Genomic DNA, 21,930 nt, shown 5'->3' with positions numbered 1-21,930 from the left:
TCAGAATATTAGATGGAGCACGTACAGAGGCAAGAAAAGCTAGCAAAAAGAGAAATAATGCAGTCTGGCCTAGTGTCGGTGCTGAGGGCTCTGCAAGCAGTGTGGGCAGCTGGGAACCACCCTCCTTTCAGGCTGCTTGGGCCTTTGATGTATCTGATGCATCAAGTGAGTGGGCTTCCACACCTGAGCAGAAGCATCCTTGCACTACACGGGATTCCATTCTGTGGTTTGCTGAGGTTTGGGGGTGGGGGCAAGGGTTGGGATTTTTTGTTCGTTTGTTGTTTTATGTTTTTATTTTCCTTGTCTTTATTCTGTCTGTGACTTGTCATGCTTTCTTGGGTTTGGTTTGGTTTGGTTTTGGTGTTTGTATTTACTTGTTTGAGGCTTTGATTTGGGGGTTTTCTTGTTAGCATGTTTTATTGATAAAGGAGTAGAGGATATTCACAGCACTTGCTTCTGACCCCACGGCAGGGATTCTTCACTCTGGAAACACACAGGTCAGGGAGGCATAGGAAAGCTACTACTGCTTGGACCTCCCTCCAGAGAATCTAGCTTGATCAACCACCAGTTTGGGGGGTTTTTATTTTTCCCAAGTTCCCCAGGTACATTAGCTGATACCAAGGGAACACTTTGTTAATTTAGGTAGGTGTGATAATAACATTGTGGTTATGTAAGGAAATGACCGCATATTTTTAGAGATGCATACTGAAGTACATAAAGTGGCACCATGTCTAGGATATACTTTAAAACACTGAAGCAAAGAAAATGGGGAGATATAGAAGGGCAATGAAGACTTTATTGAATCTACATGATGGGTATGTGGAGTACTCCCTACTATTCTACTTTCAGGGTTTCAAGTCTTTAATTTCACAGTTTTTGTATAATTAAAATATTTTTAGATTTTTTTTTAATTCCCAAAGGAATTCCAGTATACATCTAAGGTTAAGAACTATAGGTTAGGTGTATTGGAAGATTGAATTTGGATCACCATGCCCTAAGCTATCAGCTTAGACTTTGTTCATGACTGTGGATTTCTATCAGCAGAAACTTGATCTCTCCAACTCATAAGCAGTTCACAATCTGATGACAGGATGAACACAAAAGATTAGAATTCAGGAGTAGCCAAGTAGACAGCTTCATGCCTTCCACCTTCCCTCAACAATGAGCATGGAGAGCTGCTGTACCTTGGGGTTCACCTGTCTTATCCCTTGCCAAAGCTCCATGCTCCATCCTGAGAACTCTGACCACACCAGGGAGATTGGCGCTGATTGCACCTACACTGTGACACACGGTAGAAGATAGTTCTCCTGTCCTTGAAGCACTTTACCCAACGCCATTTGGCTACCACTGGTGTGAGCTGAAGTTTGTACCCACTTTCCATATGCTCTCTGCTGTGTCTGTCTCCTCCCTCCTCCCCTCCCCCCATGCTGTGTGCGCACTCCTTTGTGTCCTCAGCGTTGTTCCAACTCTCAAGTGCTATTTTATTTTGTTCTGGCTGCTTAGCAGGTGAGACCATCAGCAGCTTGTACAGCCAAATTAAATGGAGTTCTGGAGTCAGGCTGGAGCTTCTATCCTACATTTGCACCATGGCCTTGATTAGGACCCTGGCTAAGCACCTTTTCAGTCAGAGGCAAGCTGTTGGCTAATCTTTACTCAGGGGGCCTTGTTACTTACACCTGAGCATTTAGCTAATCTGTGTGTCATTACAGGGTTCTACAGAGGGTTGTGAAACTACAGATGATATAGGTCGCTTATCAGCCTAGAATAAATACTGTTTTACCAGGTATTTACTAAGAGCATGGCTGCCAACTCCCAGGGCAGTCCTTTTAGCAGATTTCTGCCTGAGAAGTGTTGAGGTCATCTACCCACCCTGTGCTTGTGCCAAAGGACTGGGTCATCTCTGGCTCCCTGCGGGGTTGAAAGTCAGTCTTGGCCCTAACAATCAACTCATATTGCCTGTGTTCACAATCCAAACTGTGTGATTTTCTCCTGTCCTCTCCTAAAAGTGCACTGCAGTGGGTACTCTGCAAACCCATGATATACCCTGCACTGTATTTCTCCACAGGACTCTTCGAGCAGATGGAAGCTGAGATTTCTTCTGCTTCTGGCTTGCTCTAAGCACACATTCCTGCCATATATACCCGCCTGCTGTCATCCCTCCCAGCCTAGCCACGTCGGGTATGCTTCATAATCTCAAGGGCATCCATCACGCCCTCATGTTCTCTTGAACTTGGCATATCCCTGGCCACAGAACTGGTTCTACAAAGGCATACAAACAAAGAAAGAAGTTAGGATTGCTGATTAGTTCTTGTCAACATCTGGAAAGAAGGAATCTCAGTTGAGGAATTACCACATCACGTTGACTTTGGACATATCTGTGAGGCATTTTCTTAATCACAGAGCAATGTAGAAAGGCACAATCCACTGTAAGCAGTGCTATCCATGGGCAGGGTGGTCCTGGGTTATACAAGAAAACTTGCTGAGCAGCATGTTAGCAAGTAGCATTCTTCCACGGTCTCTACTTCAGTTCCTGCCTCCAGCTCCTGCCCTGGCCTCCTCAATGATACATTGTGACACGCATTGACTCCGAAGTGTAAACAAATAAACTTTTTCCTCCTGTGTTTATCACAGCAACAGAAAAGCAAACTAGGATACCAAGAACAGGCTAAGGCCAGGGTTGCAGTTGCACTGAGCTGGAAGCCTCACTTAAAACTGGTTCTTCTTTGACTTGGCCTGTGAACCTACCCTAGGGCAATCTGGAGTTGCCCTGTGTTCACCAAGAAAGGAGCCTGTGGCTGACTGGGAACAGTCTCAGAGAAAGAAGCGATTTGGTTGTCCTTGTTTCTGACTGTTTCTCCTATTTGTTATTCTTGGGCCCTGGCCATCTTTCCTTTCTTGACCTCGCCTCGGGAGGTGCTACCTTTGTAGAAGGGTTCTCCATTATTTTCTACCACAGTCATTTACACCTGGCTAGCTCTCTTAGAAGTGACTCCGACTGAACCAGAAAGAAAACTCTGGGCAGTAGTTCATGTTTCTTTCGGCTATGTGTCTTACCACTCTTCTCCTTGCCTTTTCAATCTAGAGAAGCGCTTTCTAATCTCCTGGATGATTTAAAAACCATGAAGTCCCTAGTGTCACCCCTGGAGATTGCAATGTGACCTAAAGTTTAGATGCTAGCATTTTTTTTTTCTAGAGCAAAGGTGGATTAAGGGAAAGTGAAGGTGGGAGAGGTTCCAGGAGAAAAATACCTAAACCCTGGTACCTAATGACTCCTCAGCGTGGCTAATATGCACCTAAGAGAAGGAAGCATTGCCTCAGGAGTCTTCAGTAAAAGGAACCAAACTATTGCCTCACTCCCTAAGCAGCCTACAGTTGACTCCTCGACACAAGGGAACAGAGCCCTTTGTATTCCCTCCTTGGGTGATGCTGAGACAGATCCTCATCTGAGTAGTTAGCAGTATAACAGATAGACACCAGCATACCCAAGGCCCACTGCTTTTCAACATTGAACACTAAAGTAGAGCGGAGATAAATATATCTATGGACAAGAGCTTACTTTTCCTTTCAGAGATACTGATGAGAAAGAATAATCCACAGGTGACTCTCCATTCCCCAGAATGACAGTTTTAAACTCTAGCTCACGGAATGCTTGTCTGCCTGCAACCCCTAGTTCCTATGCCTCACATCCCACCCTTCAGAAGCAGAGGAACCTGCCACAGCAGTGAGAAACAGGCAAGGCCAGGCACTGTTATACCAGACAGCTTCCTACCCTCTCTGTATCTTGTCAGACTTTAAGCTTTAAGTCCATATTTGTGCTCTGCCTACTTGGCTGGCTGTTCTTGCACTTGAGCGGCTTGTTTGCCTGGACAGGTCCAAGCTGTCTGAGCCATCAGCAGCTGCACCTCCTCCCTCGCGCCTTCTGTCTGAGCCAACCTTGATTCACAGTAGTGCAGATGGCCCCAGCCGTACCCAGAGACGTCTGCCACTCCTGTCCCCTCTCTTGCCCTTTTTCTATGAGATGAGGGGGTGGCTAAACCAAACTTGCCTACAGGTCAACCTGGGCCAAGATGAAGACAACTCTTGGCTAGTTCATGTTCTAGTACATACATTAAGCTTCCTCCATGATCTTAAAGACAAAATGAACTGAACCCAAGGGACAAGGACAGGCCCAGGCTCAAGTTCATTCTGTGTTGAGAAATGCTTTCTAGCTTGTATGAGCACTAATCTAGTCTTGCAAAGAACCTTAGCAGCACTCACTCTACCTCCCAAGGACTCGCGTGAGCTGGAAGAGAACCCAGTGAAGGGCACTATCAGAGACTTCTCTTTTCCTTCTTCCTTTTCTAGCCATCACAGGCTTTGGCAGTCCTTCAGCACTGCTCGTCCTCTCATCCGCCTCGTTTGTTAAAGGTAGTACGCTGTTACACACTGTTGTGATCAACCATTTCTCTTTACCTTGGCCCCTTCTGACAAATTAAATAACTAATACCAAACATGGGCCCGAGGGGTGCCTGACCTTTTACAGAAGAACATGACAGCAACTGCAGGACAGTCCCAACCTTCCCCGTGGTGGCTTACTGCTGGGCAGCAGGACTGTAAACTACATAGGCCATCCTAGCCTATCAGGCTCTGCCTGAATGAGACCTCCCAGGCATCTCTGAGAACAGCTCTGCTGAAGCTGGAAAAGGCTTCCAGTTCCCGGCTGCTGAGGAGGAGGCGCATAAACCCTCAAGGTAAACCCCTCCTATGGAAGACTTTCAAGATGAAGACGGTTTCTGTTCTGTAGAACTTGGCATGTTTGCTGTAGGGCAAGGATAGTTTCAGTCATTGGAAATGATCCTGACTAAAAAAAGACAGAGGCCTGGAGAGGCCTGTGCCTGTGTTCTGCACCCATATGTACTCGCAGCTGAGGTCATGCTCGTGGAGTGGGGTTAACAGACCTTGTTCTGCTGAGATGCCACAGTTACCTGCAACTAAGGACTACAGTCTGGCATCTTGTGTCTCACTGGGCACAGAGAAAGTATTTTTTGTCGAGTAGAACACCCAGGAACCTTCTTTCCTCTATAAAACCACACAGTCAGTCTCGCCAGTATGGTCAGTTCTGTGTTCTTTGTGGCTGCTCAAACCTCATTACGTAGAATTAGATGTCACTTTCTCTTCCTGTTACAATGCTTACTTAACCATTTAACTATAGGAAACATAAGCTACGGGCTCTTTTTAATCCATAAAATCTAGTTGTATGGAAATGCTGACTATAAGCAACCTACAGAGATAGTTCAGGTTGCTGAGGTGGATTCCAAAGGTCTAAATAGACAGTACTTACCATAGTCCTGAAAGGAGCCATCAGATTCTCGACCAAACCTAGCCAGCAACACATGTGACAGATACGCCATCTCCACCCACCTCTCTATCCCCAGCCTATTATGGCTCAGAGAACAGCCCTGGAACGGTCAGTGCACTGTCAGGACAACAAGAAAGTCGCTGTATTCTTGTCTTGCCATTTTAGAGACTTCCAGTTCAGGGTAAGTAGGTCCTTCTCTCTTGTCCCAAATTATTCCATAAACCTGCCTTAAAAAGGACCCACAGAGGCTGGTCCCCTCACAGGCACCTGCACTATGCTACAGTCCGCAGGTATCTGTCTGATGTCAGAATGGGCATGAGAGAGGAAATGGGAATACAAGTAGTCTGCCAGGAAGGTTTCCTGGTGGCCTGCTTCAGGGCCACCCCTCAGGCTCTGAGGGTTGTATCCCACAAAATTTTAAACCTGAGAGTTCTGTTTTCTCTGGGGAAAAGCTGAGAAACGGTTCCCACCTGACTCTTGTCTTGGCTACAGTAGAAGCCACTGTGCTACCATGTGTCTGCCCTCGCCATTCCCCACAGATTCCATCACAGGCCTGTTCTCACCAGCAGAGGGAAGCCCTCATCCAGCTCCAGCAGCAGCATCTGTATACTTGTGGAGTATACAGACCAAGGCAGCAAGGCCTGGACTTCCAGGAGCAAAATGAAGTGCCCTTATAGGCTTGGCAAGCCCAGCCATCATTTGACTATTTGCTGCTCAGGTCCTATACCTACAGGGCCACTTGTACATGGAAAGGGAAGAGGAACTCTGTGCTTTACTCTGGCACCTGACAAGAGTTCTCTCTCCAGCAAGCCATTGCCAGGAGGGAACTGCTGAAGTGGCACTCTGAGAGTCGCCCGGGAGACCCCTCCATCTCCTGCCAAGTCAAACAAACCTGCCTATGCAGTCGTGAATTGTATCTCCCAGCACAGTGCAGGACACAGCCTTACGGGAAAGTCCTGAGTGCCAACAGGAGAGGCATCTGAGGAGAAATAATTGGTGCAGAAAGGGGCAAGGTGCCACTCAGTCATCTAAATGAAAAGGAAAAGGTCAATGGAGCTGTATGGGGCCCAGGTTGGATTGTTGACTCTGCCTTACTGTAGCAAAGGCCAGGTAACTGTCCAGCCCTAGGCACTGCCAGCCCCTTCCAGCTGCTGACAGCTCAGCACGAAGATACACATGCTCTCAGTACACAGATGGGTTTGCATGTCAGCATGAGCCCATTTTTAGCCCTTGCCGAGGAAGGGCAGTCCATGACACAGTAATTTAATTAAATTTGCCTCCCTCCATGGCCCACATATTTGAAGAGGTTTGGGGGGAATGGATCTGGCTGAGGAAAATTACCCTGCCGCTCTGGCACTGCCCCAGAGCTGAGCTGCAGTACCATAAAGGGTCTTGCCATCCTGAATACAGCCTAGGGCATCTGTCTGCACTGCAGGCTCTCTGGCCAGGCTGCCTGCTGACACATCTGGCAAAGCAGCTTCTGGAAGCAGTCCGTCTCCATCACAGGAAAGCCAATAGGGGCAAAATAAGGGGACTCCCTACTCCCGTAGTCAAGACTGGCTGGCAATGGTTTCCACAGTAGCTAGAGCCACATCATTAGCTTCACCAGACTGCAGTCTGTTAAAATAGAGATGAGCTCACGCACCTTTGCTGTCTCTACAGCCTTAGTGACAGCTGTAACCCTAACCTCGGAGTTGTGCGTCTACCCTGGGAATGACTGATTTGGGGACTTGAAAACAATTCCTTTTCTTTCCAAAAAAAAAAAAAAAACCTTATTCCCACTTCATAACTTTAGTACTCATCAGTTTTTATGCATTAGGCCTGCATTTAGAACACACCCAAAAGCTTCCTATACCTCTTAGCCAACCAGCTGATGCTTCTCTCCCATGAGATTCATCAGCTTGTCACAAAGTCCATAGGCTTTCACTGGCCATCTCCCCTGGTTCACTGAGCTGACCATCGCACGGAATTCTTTTTGCTTATCACCATCTTTTTTTGGTCCTAGTCTTCTGTATCAAGCCTTCAAGAGAAGAACATTCTCTTTGCTTGTCTTCCTAGCTCAGTACTGAGAACGCATCCTCCTTGCTGGCTAATCTCTCCTCCATAATGATAGCAGCTCCTCTGAGAAAAAGGGAATTCTCTGGCACAGTTCATCTCAACACCAGCATAACACAGGCTGTTGCTTAAGAGTGGGAATCATTAGAGTCAGGCCATTATTGAAGGGGACCGGTCTCTAGGGGAACTAGCAGAAATTACTACTCCTTAATAGATGCAAACTCATTTGCTTGAAGCCCCCGCCCTCCTCTTTCTCTTCCCCACCTCCCCTCTCTTCTCAGCTTTGAAGTTTAAAGCATCTCCACCCCATCCAAGACAGCAAATGTCTGCTAATTAACTTGGTCAAGAGACAGCCTTGGCTGAAAGTGTCTGTTCTTTTAGAATACAGAGACTTCATGAGAAATCACCCTGAAGGCAGCACACTGTGATTAAATATATGTGATAAAATTGTAGCTAGGGCCGGGCGATGGTGGCGCACGCCTTTAATCCCAGCACTTCGGAGGCAGAGGCAGGCGGATCTCTGTGAGTTCGAGACCAGCCTGGTCTACAAGAGCTAGTTCCAGGACAGGCTCCAAAGCCACAGAGAAACCCTGTCTCAAAAAAAAAAAAAAAAAATTGTAGCTAGGGCCGGGCAGTGGTGCTTTAATCCCAGCACTCAGGAGGCAGAGACGGGCGGATCTCTGTGAATTCAAGGCCAGCCTGATCTAGAAGAGCTAGATCCAGGACAGGAACCAAAAAGCTATGGAGATACCCTGTCTCGGAAAAAAAAAAATGTAGCTAGGGCCACTTTGTTTCCCAAGAAAGGATTATTTGCCCCATGCTTGATAGTAAGTCCCCCCAAGTCAGCATGAACATTCCCTCTGAGGGCCTCATTGCCGTGAAACACCAGGGAAAGCCAGGAAGGTGGAAGCAGGACTCCAGACTGTTCTGCTTCTCCAGTGGGCTTCATGATCTTGGCAAACCTCCAATAGGATTTAGCCTTCCAGGGCTGGAGAGATAGCTCAGCCATTAAAGGCTAGGCTAACAAGCAAAAATGATTTAGCCTTCCCTATACAGAGGCAGGTGTTGTCTTACTGCCCTCCACCAATTTAGAGAGAAAGAAAAACCTTATATAACAAAGGTCCCTTTTGATTATCTATTTTGTACTGCCACTAAACCCATGTGCCCTGCAATACTTAACAGCTGAAAAGAAAGAAGTTGCCTATTGCTCAACTCTTAACTGTTTGAACTCCTGGGTTCCAGCATTAAGCACAAGTTAGAGAACTGGTGGGAAAGTTCTTCCTTCTCCCCCTGCAAAATAACTATTAGAGACTGTACAGAATAGCAAACTCCAGGCGTCACCGGTTACCGTGCCATTTCCACGCATGGCACCCCCTGGAGTCGAATGTTATGGTGGCCCTGCCAGGGTCTGGTCTGCATGATACTAGCAAATCACATCTCATTGGGTTTCATCGTCTTCATAAATAAACTGGGGTAGTTCAATAAAATTCTTGATTGAGTTCAGAGGGCACTCTTGACTGTGATCTTATCCCTAGCCTTAGAAAAGCCCACACTCTGCCACAGTGCCCATTGTCACCTTTGAGGTTAGCTAGCCTTGATAAAAACCCTATGATGTAAAGATGACATGATTCTACCCAGGAAGAGAGATTGAAAGAAGGGAAAGCTCTACTGCTGACACCGTGAGCTTAAGTATGAAGAACTTGTAACAGGACAACACTCTCATCTTGTTATAGTCATATTTCTCTGTAGCTTAGAACCAATCTGACGTGCACACACCAGATGTAGATGTGCTTTGAGGTAATCAGCCGTCATCTGGGTGCCATGTCCTTTTTTTTAATAGGAATAAAAAAGGTAGTCTTCCTTTCCCTGGTTCCTCTAGCAGTCTCTTCCTTGTGTTTTTCTTTTCCTCCTTCTTTTCATTCTCCAGACTTCCCTCTCCCTGACTTTAAAGAGATGAATTGGAAGAATGTGCTGTCATGTCAGAAGGAAGCCATTGTCAGTTCACACAGGCAGACACTAATAGGATAAAGTATTATTCGACTTCCTTTAGGTCCAGAAATTAAGTCTTCTTGGAATGGTAATAGATTATCACTTGTAGCCACTGTGGCTGCCAGGCTGCGGGTGCCTGAGACCTCAGCTCTCTATCTGAGCTATTATGAGGGATGCACTGAGCATTCCTCTAGTTAGGACCAACAGCTGGCACTTGGTTCCTGGCTGAAACTGCCTGTGTTGAGAACTGTCTATAACTCACTCAGTTTACCTAGGGGGGGGTCCTTGAATTGGAGCAACTGTCTGAATGATTTTAATGAACCCAAATGAGTGGGTAGATAAAGGAAGAAATGCAGACCTTGAAGACTGGGAAGAAATAGCCTGAGGCCAGAAAAGCAAACTTTGCCCTAGGAACAGCGTGTGAAGCCTTTCTCCCTCTGCATGCTGACTCACTGAGCAGGTAGAGTGACTTAACTAATGACTAAAATACCACCAGCTCGGAGACAGGGAAAACCAGACTTGAGACCTTAAAGGAACTGTAAGAGATAACGTTGGAGAGGCTTGGAGAGGCGATAGTGTGCAAACCACTAGAGGTAAGAAAGAGCCGTCACTCTTAAATGGAAAGATCATTTAGAATTTCTTAGGCCCTATCATAGAGATGAGTAGACTCAAATGGAGATTATGAAAGAAACCTGATATAATAATTGAAGGGTGTCTTTATTAGTGGGTATATAAGAAGGTAGGTGGATACTAAAGAAATAAACGTGTCAAGGACTCCTCTGTTGCTGTTTTATCATTTATGTGACCATTGGTCACTAGTTGGTTCTGTAACTGGATACACAGAAAGGCTGAGCCTCGCTGTGGCCCGGCAGCCCTGACACCGGGTGCTAGAGTGGCCTCGACCCTGACACCGGGTGCTAGAGTGGCCTCGGCTCACTGCTCCCCAGATACAGGCTCCAGAGCCCCGAGATGTGCTGCTTCCTCAAGTGCTGACTTGTTTTGACAAGACGGCTTCTCTAACATCTCCACACAGGTCTAGGCCTACTCTGTGACTCACTACAAGTATTCATAAGCACTGAATTCAGTCATCAAAATTTCCTTTGAGGGTAAATAGTGAGCTGTATACCTCCTAAAAATGAGGACGTGAGTTCATGGCAGACCCAAGAGAGCTGCCAGAGTCCATTTCAGGGTACCACCTGAAGACTGGCTTGCTTTCGCCAACAGTGGACAGCCTGCAAGAGAGGCAACAGGACTGTTGTAGGTAGGTGTGGTTTGGCCCAAGTTCTGGCAGCAAAGTTGGCATGTACCATTGAATAAAACCTATGATCATCCTTAAGTCTAATTCTAGCTTCTCATTAGGAAAGCAAAGTGCATTGTTTTAGCTTGGAAAGCTGATCTCCCTACTTTTCATCTCCTCTGTTCCATGCCAGCAGTGCCACAGTAACAGTCCTCTGCCATCCAGGGTACAGCCAGCATCTTGCTTACTAAATAAAAAAGAAAAGAAAATCTCCCTGGCTTTCCTTGTTAACTGCATGCAGACACTTGACTCTGTCTCTTCTATGTAGCTTCATTTTTCTCTCACTTGTTAAAATCATGGTGCTAGCCCCCTTTCTGTAAGAGCCCCAGTAGCTCTCTCTGTGCCAAGAGCCTTCTCCATCTTGCTGCTTCCCCTTCCCACCTCCAGGCCCGGTAAGGTAAGGCCTTCATAGTAAGAAAGTATTTTTATCACTGACCTGGATAATATTGGTTCATTTGCGCCCCCATCCCTCGTTGAGAACCACAGATAGATGAAGAGACTAGGAAGCTCGCCATCTTGTTAAAGACCAAAACCTCCTAGGTAGAAGCATCCAATTCCAGCCCCCAGTCTTTAACATCACTATCAGTAGAAGTGCCTTTACAAAAAATGTAATCCATTTCTGGACTAAGATAGTGTGTGGGCCAGCTACAGAGTTACTTTAGGTACAGAACACAAGACAGAGTTTTCCTGGGAAATAAAGTACAACCATATTTTCCAGCATATTTGGGCTTGTAAGTGGCGCTGCCTCCAACTTCTAGATAGCGATTTTTTCTCTCTGGAATAGTGAGAGTATACGTAACGTTGAAGGATAGGGGAGATGTTGGGCACTGGTCTTTTGGTCTGTATACTTATATCATCAAATAACTGCCATATATATATATATATGTATATATATATATATATATATATATATCCGATATATCCTACTATACAATGTCAGCCACCACGCTAAGTGTGAGATATACAATTTCAATGTGTACAACAGCCTATGAAGTAGTGAAGTACATACTAATTAATACTGTCTTCAGTTGTAAGATGAAGACACTAAGTACTTGCCTAAGTTAGAGCTAGGAAGTATGGAGCTAGAATTCAACCCAGGATACTGGCTCCAGAATATATTTTGCAAACATCATGTTCCCTAACCGCCCCTCATGTGTATGAGGGGGACCTGGGGGGGAGGGGGGCAACAGTGATAATGACCTACTTTTTTAATTCCTTAAACCTGCTCAAGATGTATTGAGCAAAAATGGAAACAGTCCAGTAGCTAAGCCATTCTTCCCCCTGCAAACGAAAGGGTGCTTTCTAAGTGGATGGAGACCAAAGGAGCCAAACTGCCTCGCAGTTTAGCTGAGGCAGAGTTTAGAAATGGCGTGAACAGTGCCTGCATTAGGCGGAGGCATGGTGTGCTGAGTGCCAGCAGAGGAGATAAAACCAGACATATGTTTAGATATATAAGTGTTCTCTCTCCTTTCTCTCCTCTAATTTTAAACCTTTACTGCTTTAGTGCACTGAAATGGTAGACCCTAAATTTTGAACCCTACCCTCCTGAGATAGAATCCTGGTGTAAGAAAGACCCACCTAACCCTCTTGCTGTTCATAGTCACCAGCCAGTGCAGGACGCCAGAGGCTATTGATTCTGAGCCTCCTGCCTGCCAACAATAGGAATTGTCTTGCAGGAGGGCTCTTCGTTGTTCTACCCAGGAAGTTAAGTTGCTCGCCTCAATACGTGTTCAGTAGCCACGATAAACTGGTATCTATAAGCCTTAGAGACTAGCCTGCCTACCTGCACTGATAATATGGTGCAGCATTATTACACCAGTATGATGAGAAGACTATGGATTATAGAAGGGGTAACTACAGTGCGACATTTAAAGAACTAAGGCTAGTGAGCTAGCAAGATGGCTCAGCAAGTAAAGGCACTCATTACCAAGCCTAACGGCCTGCGTTCTAGCCTCAGATCACATATAGTCCTCTGACAGTCACACATGTCCCCGCACCCCACTAAACAGACAGATATGAACATTTTAAATGAGCTAAAACTAGATAGGTAGGTAGCAGAGGACAAGGAACCTAAGGTCCTGTTCTTCCATCCCAGGCTTATCATTGTTGAGCCATATAAGCAGACCACTCCTGTAGAGGTTTTCTCTAATAGGAACTTTAAGACCTTGTCAGTCATCTACATTGCGAAGTTCCCCAGTCCATGGTTGGGAGGAAGGCAAATTTCTCACTGGAAACACACCAGCATACCTACTTTCATCTTTCTCCTGTGGCTGCCACCCTTTGTGGGATTCTGCAGTTTCTGTCTGCCACTGGGTCTAGGACTCCAGAATCCAGCACTTATGCACACATGAAGCTCCCATTGTCAGTTGTGGTCAGGCCTTACAGAGTAGCAGAGCTGGGTGGGGTGGAAAGAGAACAGCTCTTTATGGAAGAAGAGAACACAGAAGTATCTGTAGGAAGTCCCATTTTAGCTGCATATTAGCATGGAAAGAAACACATTCTTGCTAGCCAATAAGAGCCTCAATGAGAAAACACATTTGGCTTCAGAGTCAGGAGACCCGGGCTTAGTCGCACCTCTCCCACATTCAGTATGACCTTGGGCATATCTTTACATTTCTGTGGAACTCAGTTTCCTTGACCAGAAAATATTTTTTAGAATTAGACTAAGTAATTTTCATGACCTTAAAAATTCTGTAATGAAAAGTCTGTAATTCCATACTAGCCAGTCTTTGCTCTAATTGTTGCTATAACTACCCCTGAAGAGCTACCAACCCACGTTCCATTCCCAGGTAACCAGCCTTACAGCTTGGCCTGCCAGGCTTGAGAATGACTCACTAACACAGCCTTGGAGCCTCACTTCAGTGCTCCTGAGGCTCTTCCGAAAAACTGTCCCAAGCGCCTAACTGCGGAAGAGTGCCAGGCCAGAGGATAGGCCCACTGGGGAAAGAGTTGACCCTGACATGCCCAGGATACTTTTGCCTAGGGTCCCCCTTCTTATCCTCCCACCCCCATCGTTCAGTTTCCTTCTAGGAAGCAATTCTCCCTTGGGTTCTAAGACTGGAATATGCTCTTGGGAGAACAAAGGCATTCCTCCTTGGGATTCTTCCTCTGCCTCTGTCCTCAGACCTTTGTCATTTCAGTTACTGCAGAATTTCTGACTTCCCAGACAGCTGTCACAAAAAGAAGGGGATGTTAGGAAATCAGCACCCCACCTTGTGGTGCTGAGGCAGCAACTTTGTTGTCACTTGCCTCAGAGTGTGTATCCGGGAAGCTGTCCCAGCAGCCCAGGTTGTGTTGTGTAGCCCTAGGGGACAGAGCCGTTTCTTGAATTCTCATCTGATCATAGCCAAGTCCCACCCTTTGCTCTGCTGCAGTTTTCTTTTTTTATTAGAGGTGGAGTGCTAAAAGGACAGAGAGAACCAACCATTGTTGCCTGCATTGTAAGTGTGTACCAGCTTATCTTAGGCACTGATGGCCAGAAATGATCTGTATACCTAAGACGATTTCTTTGCCAACTGCTGCAAAGTGCTCCCTACTCCTTTCCCTCCTTAGTGCCAGGTAGATCACACCCACTCAGTCCTCATTCTCTGCATTAGTATAAATGTGTGACGAGGGTCTTTGTTCATGGAGCCTCCCTGGAAGTCATCGTTCTGTGAACCTCACAGCCAGACCCCCACCTCCTTCAACACACATCTGACTATTCGGCTCTGGGGAAACAACACTGCCTATGGGAATTTGCAGCCAAACTACATTACTGCAGCCCTCTTACATCCAAGCCTCCCAGGGTCCTTGGGTCGAGCTGGTACTGCCTGACCATCAGGTTCTGCTGAGGTGGCAGTTCACTTCTGGCCAGGTCCCAGGAGCTGAGGCTGACCCATTTCCCCTGCTTTTCCAGGGCGTGGGGAATTTGGTTATATCCCCAACAAAGCCAGGGACTAACACACTTAGCTCGTGGAAGATGCACTGGAGTCGGGGTGCATTTATTTAAACTAAAGAAAGGTGGTTGACAGCTTTTAGCATTTTCCCACACTTTAAAAAAAAATTAACATTGTCTCCCTCCCCACATCGTGCCTCTTCCCTCCCCCCCACACCCTTTATTTAAATATAAATGACTCGGCCAATACTTATAAGACTGTATAGGTTCAGGGTCTTCTTATTCAATTTAACCCTTTGGGGACATTGAATTAAAAATTGAACAATATTTATTAAAATACAAAAATACACTTTTCTCACATTACAATCAGTGTTCTTTTGTTGGCATTCCCCCCACCCATACCACCCCCTTCAAATCTGAACCCTTTATTTCCTCTTAAAGCTGAAATAATAACTGAAAGTTACATCATAAAATTGACCAGAATAACAGATCTTGCCCCCTGCTTATAGCTCTACTGGAGGTAGGCCTAGGGGAGGGAAGCTTCCCTCCATGGTGCCCCATTCAACAGGACTCCATGCAGAACTAACTCAGTTGTGTGAGCCCGCTTGTCACTTTTGTTATAAACTGTGGGTTTCACACCCCCCCCCAACATCCTGGTTGGCAAAGGCTTCTTTAACTTGAGCCTGTGCCCTTTTTAGCTCTCCTTTTTTCCTCGCTACTCATGTTCTGCCCCCACTCCATCACCACAACCAGTTGGCATCAGCTGTAATAATCCCTAATGAATCAGCATTTAGAATAGTCACCAAATCCCAAGCATGAGAAAAGCTTCCACTCCCCTAAGTTCCCCCACTCCCAGCCTCTCCTCTTTCTTCACCTTTAAACAAACAAGATCTTTTCTGAAAAATCATAAAATGTCATCGTTGTCTACAATCATTTGTCAGATACCCGGAACAACAGGTGGACTCGGCACAATGCTAATTTATGGCCTCCTGTGAATCATCCCCTCTGCTTTTCTGCCTCCCTCCTTCCCCAGTGCCGCACCCCCTTCTGGCCACCTCCTCCCGGGAAACCCTGAATAGACACATGCCTTGCAGAGTGGGTTATGCCCAACTGCAGGAATCTGGTGCAGTGTGAAAGCATTCGACTGAGAGCTACGCCAGCTCCCTCTCTTCTAAGCTGTCCTGAAGCATTGTCGGGGGGATACATGCAAGTCTTAGGGCACAAACCCAGAGGACTTGTGCTCATGGACAAAGAAACAACCCCTTTAAGGATTCATTTGAATGTTGGTGGTTTTCCTACTTAAAATATATTTACAGATCTATCTTCCCCTTTGCCTATGAAAGAAAAAATTATTGCCTCTCAACATTTTGGCAGAGTACAAATTTGTGATGCTTTTTTAAATTATTTTTATAAGATAGATCTGTAAAGACAGCTCTCAGCTTAAGAAAGATGTCTGTAGAAATTGTATTCCTATATCATGTGAAGCATCTTCTAAAAAATGACAGGTGCGATCTATCATTCCTACCCCCAGCAGTCCACGCCCTGCCTCTCTAGGGGTGCTGGTTGTTGTAGCTTGTTTTGTCTGAGCAGTTTCCACCTTACACCAGTTGACTTGAGGCTCCTACCCACAACATTGCCAAGATTCCCTTCCCTCCCCCTTTAAATAGAACTTACAAGTTAGAAAATAGTTGTGTTTTAATTTTTTTTGTTTTTAAATTTTAATATAATCTTTAACCAGCCCATAGATTTAATATATAAGCATATACAAGAAAAAGTCTCTCCCCACTCTGTACAAAAGTTGCTCTTTTTTTGTGCATTCTATTGCATTTTATAAGTTTTTTGAGGGAGGGGAGTCATATTTGAGTTTCCTGTACCTTGTCCTTGGTATGGGTCTGAATTATATAAGGTTCAGAGATAGTGGTGACTGTGGGGTGCAGAGAGTTCCCCAGGCTGTTTTCTGTCCAGTGGGCCCCATGTGCTGGTTTGTAGGTGTTGTAGTTAATATGGTCATGTATTGTGGGCAACACTACTGCCCCCTCACCTGATACACCGGATGGAGCTGCTGTTGCTGCTGCAGATGCTGCTGCTGGGATGTCTTCATCCACCTGGATAATCTCTACTGTCCTGGCAGCTGTGACTGTACTCCGCTGCTGGTGCCGCTTGCGAAGTTTATAGAAGACAATCAACATGGCAGCAGCTAGGAGTGTCACGGCCACAAAGCAGCCAATGATGATCTTGGTGGTCTTCATGACTTCATCCAGGCTGGTCTGCATCTTGTCGGTGGTGTCTGTTGAGGGTACTGGCACCTGCTTGGGCACACGGGTGGTCTGAATGAGCACCGTGGTAGAGGTGGTATATGCCGGCTGGTAACCAGTGGATGTGGTGGGAACAGGCTTGTACTTTCGTGTTATGTCCTCAGGTGAGATCTCTGTGGTCTCCACTGTTACTGTGGTGAAGAAGCTGAAGTTGGGGGTGTTGAGCTCGGCCGAGCTCACATTGAGGTAGGCCGAGGCATTGGAGTTGCCTGCCACATTGGTCACCATGCATGTGTATACTCCAGTGTCTATGAGCAGCACACGAGAAAAGTTCAAGGTGCCATCATTAAGGACAGAGATCCGTGGGTGTCGGGAGGCGTGGCTGAGCACTGTTCCATTGGGCAGCAACCACTTCACAGAGGACATAGGGGGAGTCCGACACTTAAGTTCTGCCATCCGATCCTCAGAGATATTGAGGTCCCGGGGTGCATCCATGATGAAGGGAGCAGAGCACTGGAAGGCCGCCTGGTCCACCTCCACCAGGTAACGGCCTCGCATGTGCATGGGAGCATGACAGCGGCCGCAGCAGGTGGAATTGGTGGGAATGTACTCCCGAAGCCACCAAGCCAGCCACAGGATATCACAGTCACAGTTCCAAGGATTGTGGTGCAGGTGCAACTCCACTAGGTATCTCAGGGGAGTGAAGAGGTCATGGGGCAGAGATGAAAGGTTATTGTGGGCCAAGTTGAGTTCCACAAGGGAAGCCAGCCCATCAAAGGCATTCCTCTCAATCAAGCTGACTTGTGAGTTCATCACCCACAGTTTCTTGAGGGAGCTAAGGCCATGGAAGGACCCTGGCCTGATCTCAGGAAAGTGGTTCCCCGACATCTCAAGCTCCTCCAGCCCCACTAGGGGTGTAAGATTGGGCATATCCTTAATGTTGCACATGCCCAGGTTCAGGTACTTGAGATTGAACAGTCCCTCAAAAGCTCCCTCAGAGATATACTCCAGCTTCTTGAGCTCCCCCAAGTCCAGACGCATGAGGGAGGGCACCCGGTTGAAGGCATAAGAGGGGATGCTTTCAATGGGGTTGTTGCGAAGCCAGAGCTCCCGCAGCTTTGACAGGTACTCAAAGGCCCCACTGGGGATGACAGTCAGCCAGTTGTCAAACAGTTCCAGGGTGTTGAGACTGGCGAGGCCATTGAAGGCCCCCACCTCTATTTGCCTGATGGAGTTCCTGCCCAGCTGCAGGACCTCCAGGTGGTGGAGGTGCCTGAAGGTGTCGGCCTGAATCATCTGGATGTTGTTTTCCATGAGGTTGAGATACCGGGTGTTGGAAGGAATACCCTGCGGGACCTCAGAAAGGCCCCGGCGGGTGCACACCACCTTGCTGAACTGGTTACTGCAGGAACAGACGGAGGGGCAGTTCTGGGGCCCGGCTGAAGCGGCAGCAGCGATGGCTGCACACAGAATCCACACTTGCGCCGTGAGGTAGACGACGGGAAGCAGGACGGCATTCCAGGTGTGGTGCACAGTTACCTGCCACAAGAGCTTCATGGTGTGGCACGTTCATAATTCACCATCGCCTGGGATTTTGGCTTGGAAAAGAGAACCAGCCTTACCCCGGCTTAAGTGAGCTAGGAGCTCCTCTTTCCATCTGGAGAAGGAGGTGGGGAGGGGGCGATTAGAGACGAGCAGATCGGCCTAGAAAAATCCTGCCAAACTACAGAGCAGCCCCTCATCCACCATCCCACCCCCAAGGCCAGCCCATAGAAAGCTAAGACTTTTCTCTCCCACGTTGCAACCATCCCCACCCAATTCGCTGTCACCTACCTCGGAAGGAAAGCAGGAAAGAATTAGCGCCTTGTCCTTAAGCTTTCTCCACGGGAGCTGGGTACATCGTTCCCATTCTGACTTTAGTTTTAATTAACAAAGGGGGAAGTGGTGGGGGCAGGGAGGGCAGCGGGGAGGGGAGGGGTGGGGGAGACAAAATGGCTTCTAGTAAATCCGGAGCCGGCGAAGCCGCGGAGTTGAGGCGCGCCAGGGAGAGCCAAGGCCCGGCGGGCTATGCAGGTGCATGCCCCCCCGAGATCCCGAGGAGCGGCGCCACCAGCGCTTCCCTGCTTTGTCCTTGGACCCTGGCACCAGCTCGCTCCAGCCGCGGGGGAAGGCGCTTCATCGCCAAAGTGTGTCTCCGGCGCCCCCAGCCCTCTCCCTGGGCTGTCGCGGGGGATGGGGGTGCGGGGGCGCCCCGAAGCCTCCCAGGCCGCGCTCCCCGGCCGCTGCGCTGCTCTCCACTCCGCTTTCCCGGCGTCGGCCGCCTGGAGCTGGCGGCAGATGATTGCAGTCGTGAGCTCGCGGAGCTGCGAGAGTTAAGAGGTGTTCGCTGCGCCTTCGCCCTCCCTAGGCACACACCCCCTTTCTCCTCGCCTCTTCTCCAAAGGGTTAAAAAGGCAAAAACTGGGCTCAGTTTTCCAGTCCCGCCGTCTGCTGGCGCGAGGAGCGGTAATCCGTCCAGCCCCAGAGGGGCAGCAGCGTGGACGTGGCGTCGGGGCCCGGTCCGCGAGCGGAGGAGCGCGCAGCGCCCGCGGTCGCGCCCGCACCGCAGGCCCCTTCAGGGACTCCGGGGGCGGGCGCGGGTCCGGCGGCGGCGGCCGCAGCCCCTGGCAGCGCGCAAGCGCCCGCCGCCGCCCGCCACTGCTGGGCTCCCCGCGCACCGCCGGCCCCGGTTTTGTGCGGAGAGTGCGAGTTCGCCGTTGGGGCTCCCGGAGTCTTCAGCGGCCGAGCTGCCAGCGAACTGCTGCAGCGGCCGGAGCTCTGGCGACAGCGGCGTGAGCAGTGGGGGTCGCGGCTGCGGGAAACGCTCCGGAGCCCGTGAACATGGTCCCTGCTGGCTAGCGGTGGCGGCGGCGACAGCAACGGGGCCCCTGCGCTCGGCACCCACCGTCTTCTCCTCGCGCCGGGCTCGCGGTGTTGCAGGCGGCAGCCACGCAGACTGCTCTCTCATCCTTTTGTCCTTCAGTCAGAACGTGAATGTACTGCTGACGCATACTGTTCTGGGGAGAAGATTAGCGTGATGCAGTGCTCTTATGTTTTAACACCGCTCCCCCTCCGCCGCCTGCCCTCAAGGGGTTAACGCCGCGCCTTCCAGAGCGCGCCAGCCCGCGCCGCGCAGCCCCGAGTCGCGGAGGGCTGCCTGCCTTCCTTGCTTCTTCCTTCCCTCCCTCCCTCCCTCCTTCCTTTTTTTTTCCTTCCTTCCTTCCTTCCTTCCTCCTTACTCCCCTCCCCCCCTCCCCTCCCCGGCAGCTTCCTCCCCGCCCCCTCCAGACGTTCGGAGCGGCCCGGGAGGGCTAGCGGGCGAGTGAGTCGGAGTGAGCGTCAAGTGAGGGGCCGCGCGCTAGTCGCAGGCGTTCGCAGCTATTTTGGTCAGGTCGGAGCGAGTGGCTGGATGGCCCCTGATAGGCTGGAGCGGTCCGGGGCTGCAGCGGCAGACCGCGCGGCCCCCACCCGGGCCACCCAGCACCTTCCAGCCCTGGACTGCTGGGCTCAGGGGCCCGGGTGCGGCGGCCCTCGGTAGGGCTGCTGCAGTTGGCCGACCTCCTGCGAATGCCCGCGTCATACGCACCCCCGCTGAATGCCCACGGGGTGCCTGGCCGCGCGGCCAGGAGTTTGGATCTGCAGGATGGTGTGGACTCAGGGGCAGGCAGCCGGGGATGCAAGGGCTGATTTGAGTCAGAAGACCATGAACCTAAGCTTTGCCTTGCTCTGAGCCTGTCTTAACAGTCCCCTCCCTCGCACACTTTCTCACCCCCACCCCCACCCACCCCGGCTGTAACCGGGGCTTTAAATGATAGTTTTCTTAATGAGGGCTGTGGGGGCGGGAAACAGTGGAAAGAAAGACCAAATTGAAGGAGCTGAGGGAATGACAACCTGGGAAGGATTGAGGTGAGCTCCCAGAACCCATGGCGCAACCCAGGGTTCATTCATGGAGCTGCAGCCTTGCCTCCCTGTCGCCCCCTTTCCCTCCCTGGTTTGCAGGGACCAGGATGGTGCTTTATGCCCTTCTGCCCCATGAGCTGCACTAGCCTCTCTCTTTGGGACTCCCTGAGCACCTCCTAGCAGCTTCCTATAGTAGTTTTCTGGAAAGGGAGTTCTGGCCCCTAAACATGTTTTGGCAGTCTAATGTAAAAACGTAGGTCAGCATTTACTAACCCATTACCCCATAAAAGAACCTCCTTTCTCAGCCGTGTGAGGGGGAAACAGTCTATAGGTCAGCGCTGTGATGTAGGAATTTGACATGAGTTTGCTATTCCCTCCTTCCAGCCTCTTGCCTTGATAACAACCCCTGTTATCTAACAAGCATGCTTGTTTAACTCCATTGTTCCCAGGTGCGCTGTTGCTTAAGGATCCTGAAGCCCAGAATTTTTTCAACTTTCTGAACTCAAACACAGCCAGAAACTCATTAATATTGACTGCCCAAAAATCTAAACCTTCAAATCCTAGAAAGTTCCAGTGTGGGCAACTTATGTCTTCATCCTTTACCAAGACCTTATAGCTTACTTTGCTATCAAAGCTTGTGTGTGTGTGAGAGAGAGAGAAGAGAGGAGGGGAGGGGAGGAGAGGAGAGGAGAGGGAGAAGGGTCACATATATTAAGTTATAGCACCAAGACTTGAACCCTGGAAGGCCTTCCACAGATTGATGTAGGGGGTCTTGGGTATGGAAATGATTCCTCCAAGTATTCTTCCAGAGTTCTGGTGAATTCTTTACCCCAGTGAAACGATTGTCCGTTGTCTCCATTTTCCAGATGAAGGCACTTAGCTCAGGCAAACAATAACTTGGTTATAGTCCAACTGTCAGATAGTGACAGTCAGCTTTTCAAGTCAGTCTTCAATTCATGAGGCCAGCAATTTCATCACTAACACAATATCCGCTGTATCCACTGCGCAGGGCAAGGTTGGGGAGAGACTGAGCATTCAGTGGAGGGTGTATGAGAAATCAGAGTGTCAGAGGAGGGGCTAAAAAAAATACGCCCTGTAAACTTGTCTCATTGGTAATGAGAGAGCAAGAGGAGAAATGAGAACCTGCGGTAAGTCACTCCCTCGTGCTGAGGTCTAATTCCAT

At 48.8% G+C, this 21,930-nt stretch overlaps 2 protein-coding genes across 2 annotated transcripts in view; one reads left to right on the top strand and one right to left on the bottom strand.

Moving 5' to 3' along the window:
• Window positions 1-21,930, top strand: part of Snd1 (staphylococcal nuclease and tudor domain containing 1) — a 408,394-nt gene that overhangs the window by 333,229 nt on the left and 53,235 nt on the right. The gene's annotated exons all lie outside the window — the stretch shown is intronic.
• Window positions 14,964-18,774, bottom strand: Lrrc4 (leucine rich repeat containing 4). The gene is made up of 2 exons (XM_057771558.1): window positions 18,642-18,774; window positions 14,964-18,465 (listed from the first exon to the last, which is right to left on the bottom strand). The coding sequence occupies exon 2, from the start codon at window positions 18,363-18,365 to the stop codon at window positions 16,407-16,409; it is 1,959 nt and encodes a 652-aa protein (XP_057627541.1). The 5' UTR covers window positions 18,366-18,465; window positions 18,642-18,774; the 3' UTR covers window positions 14,964-16,406.

This window comes from Chionomys nivalis, chromosome 1, assembly GCF_950005125.1.
Source record: "Chionomys nivalis chromosome 1, mChiNiv1.1, whole genome shotgun sequence".
NCBI lineage: Eukaryota > Metazoa > Chordata > Mammalia > Rodentia > Cricetidae > Chionomys > Chionomys nivalis.
The sequence above is the reverse complement of the archived record's forward strand: the minus strand, read 5'-3'. Positions and strand labels throughout refer to the sequence as shown.

Coding starts and splice junctions, on each gene's coding strand:
- Lrrc4 (XM_057771558.1), bottom strand. CDS start 18,365: ATGAAGCTCTTGTGGCAGGTAACTGTGCACCACACCTGGAATGCCGTC.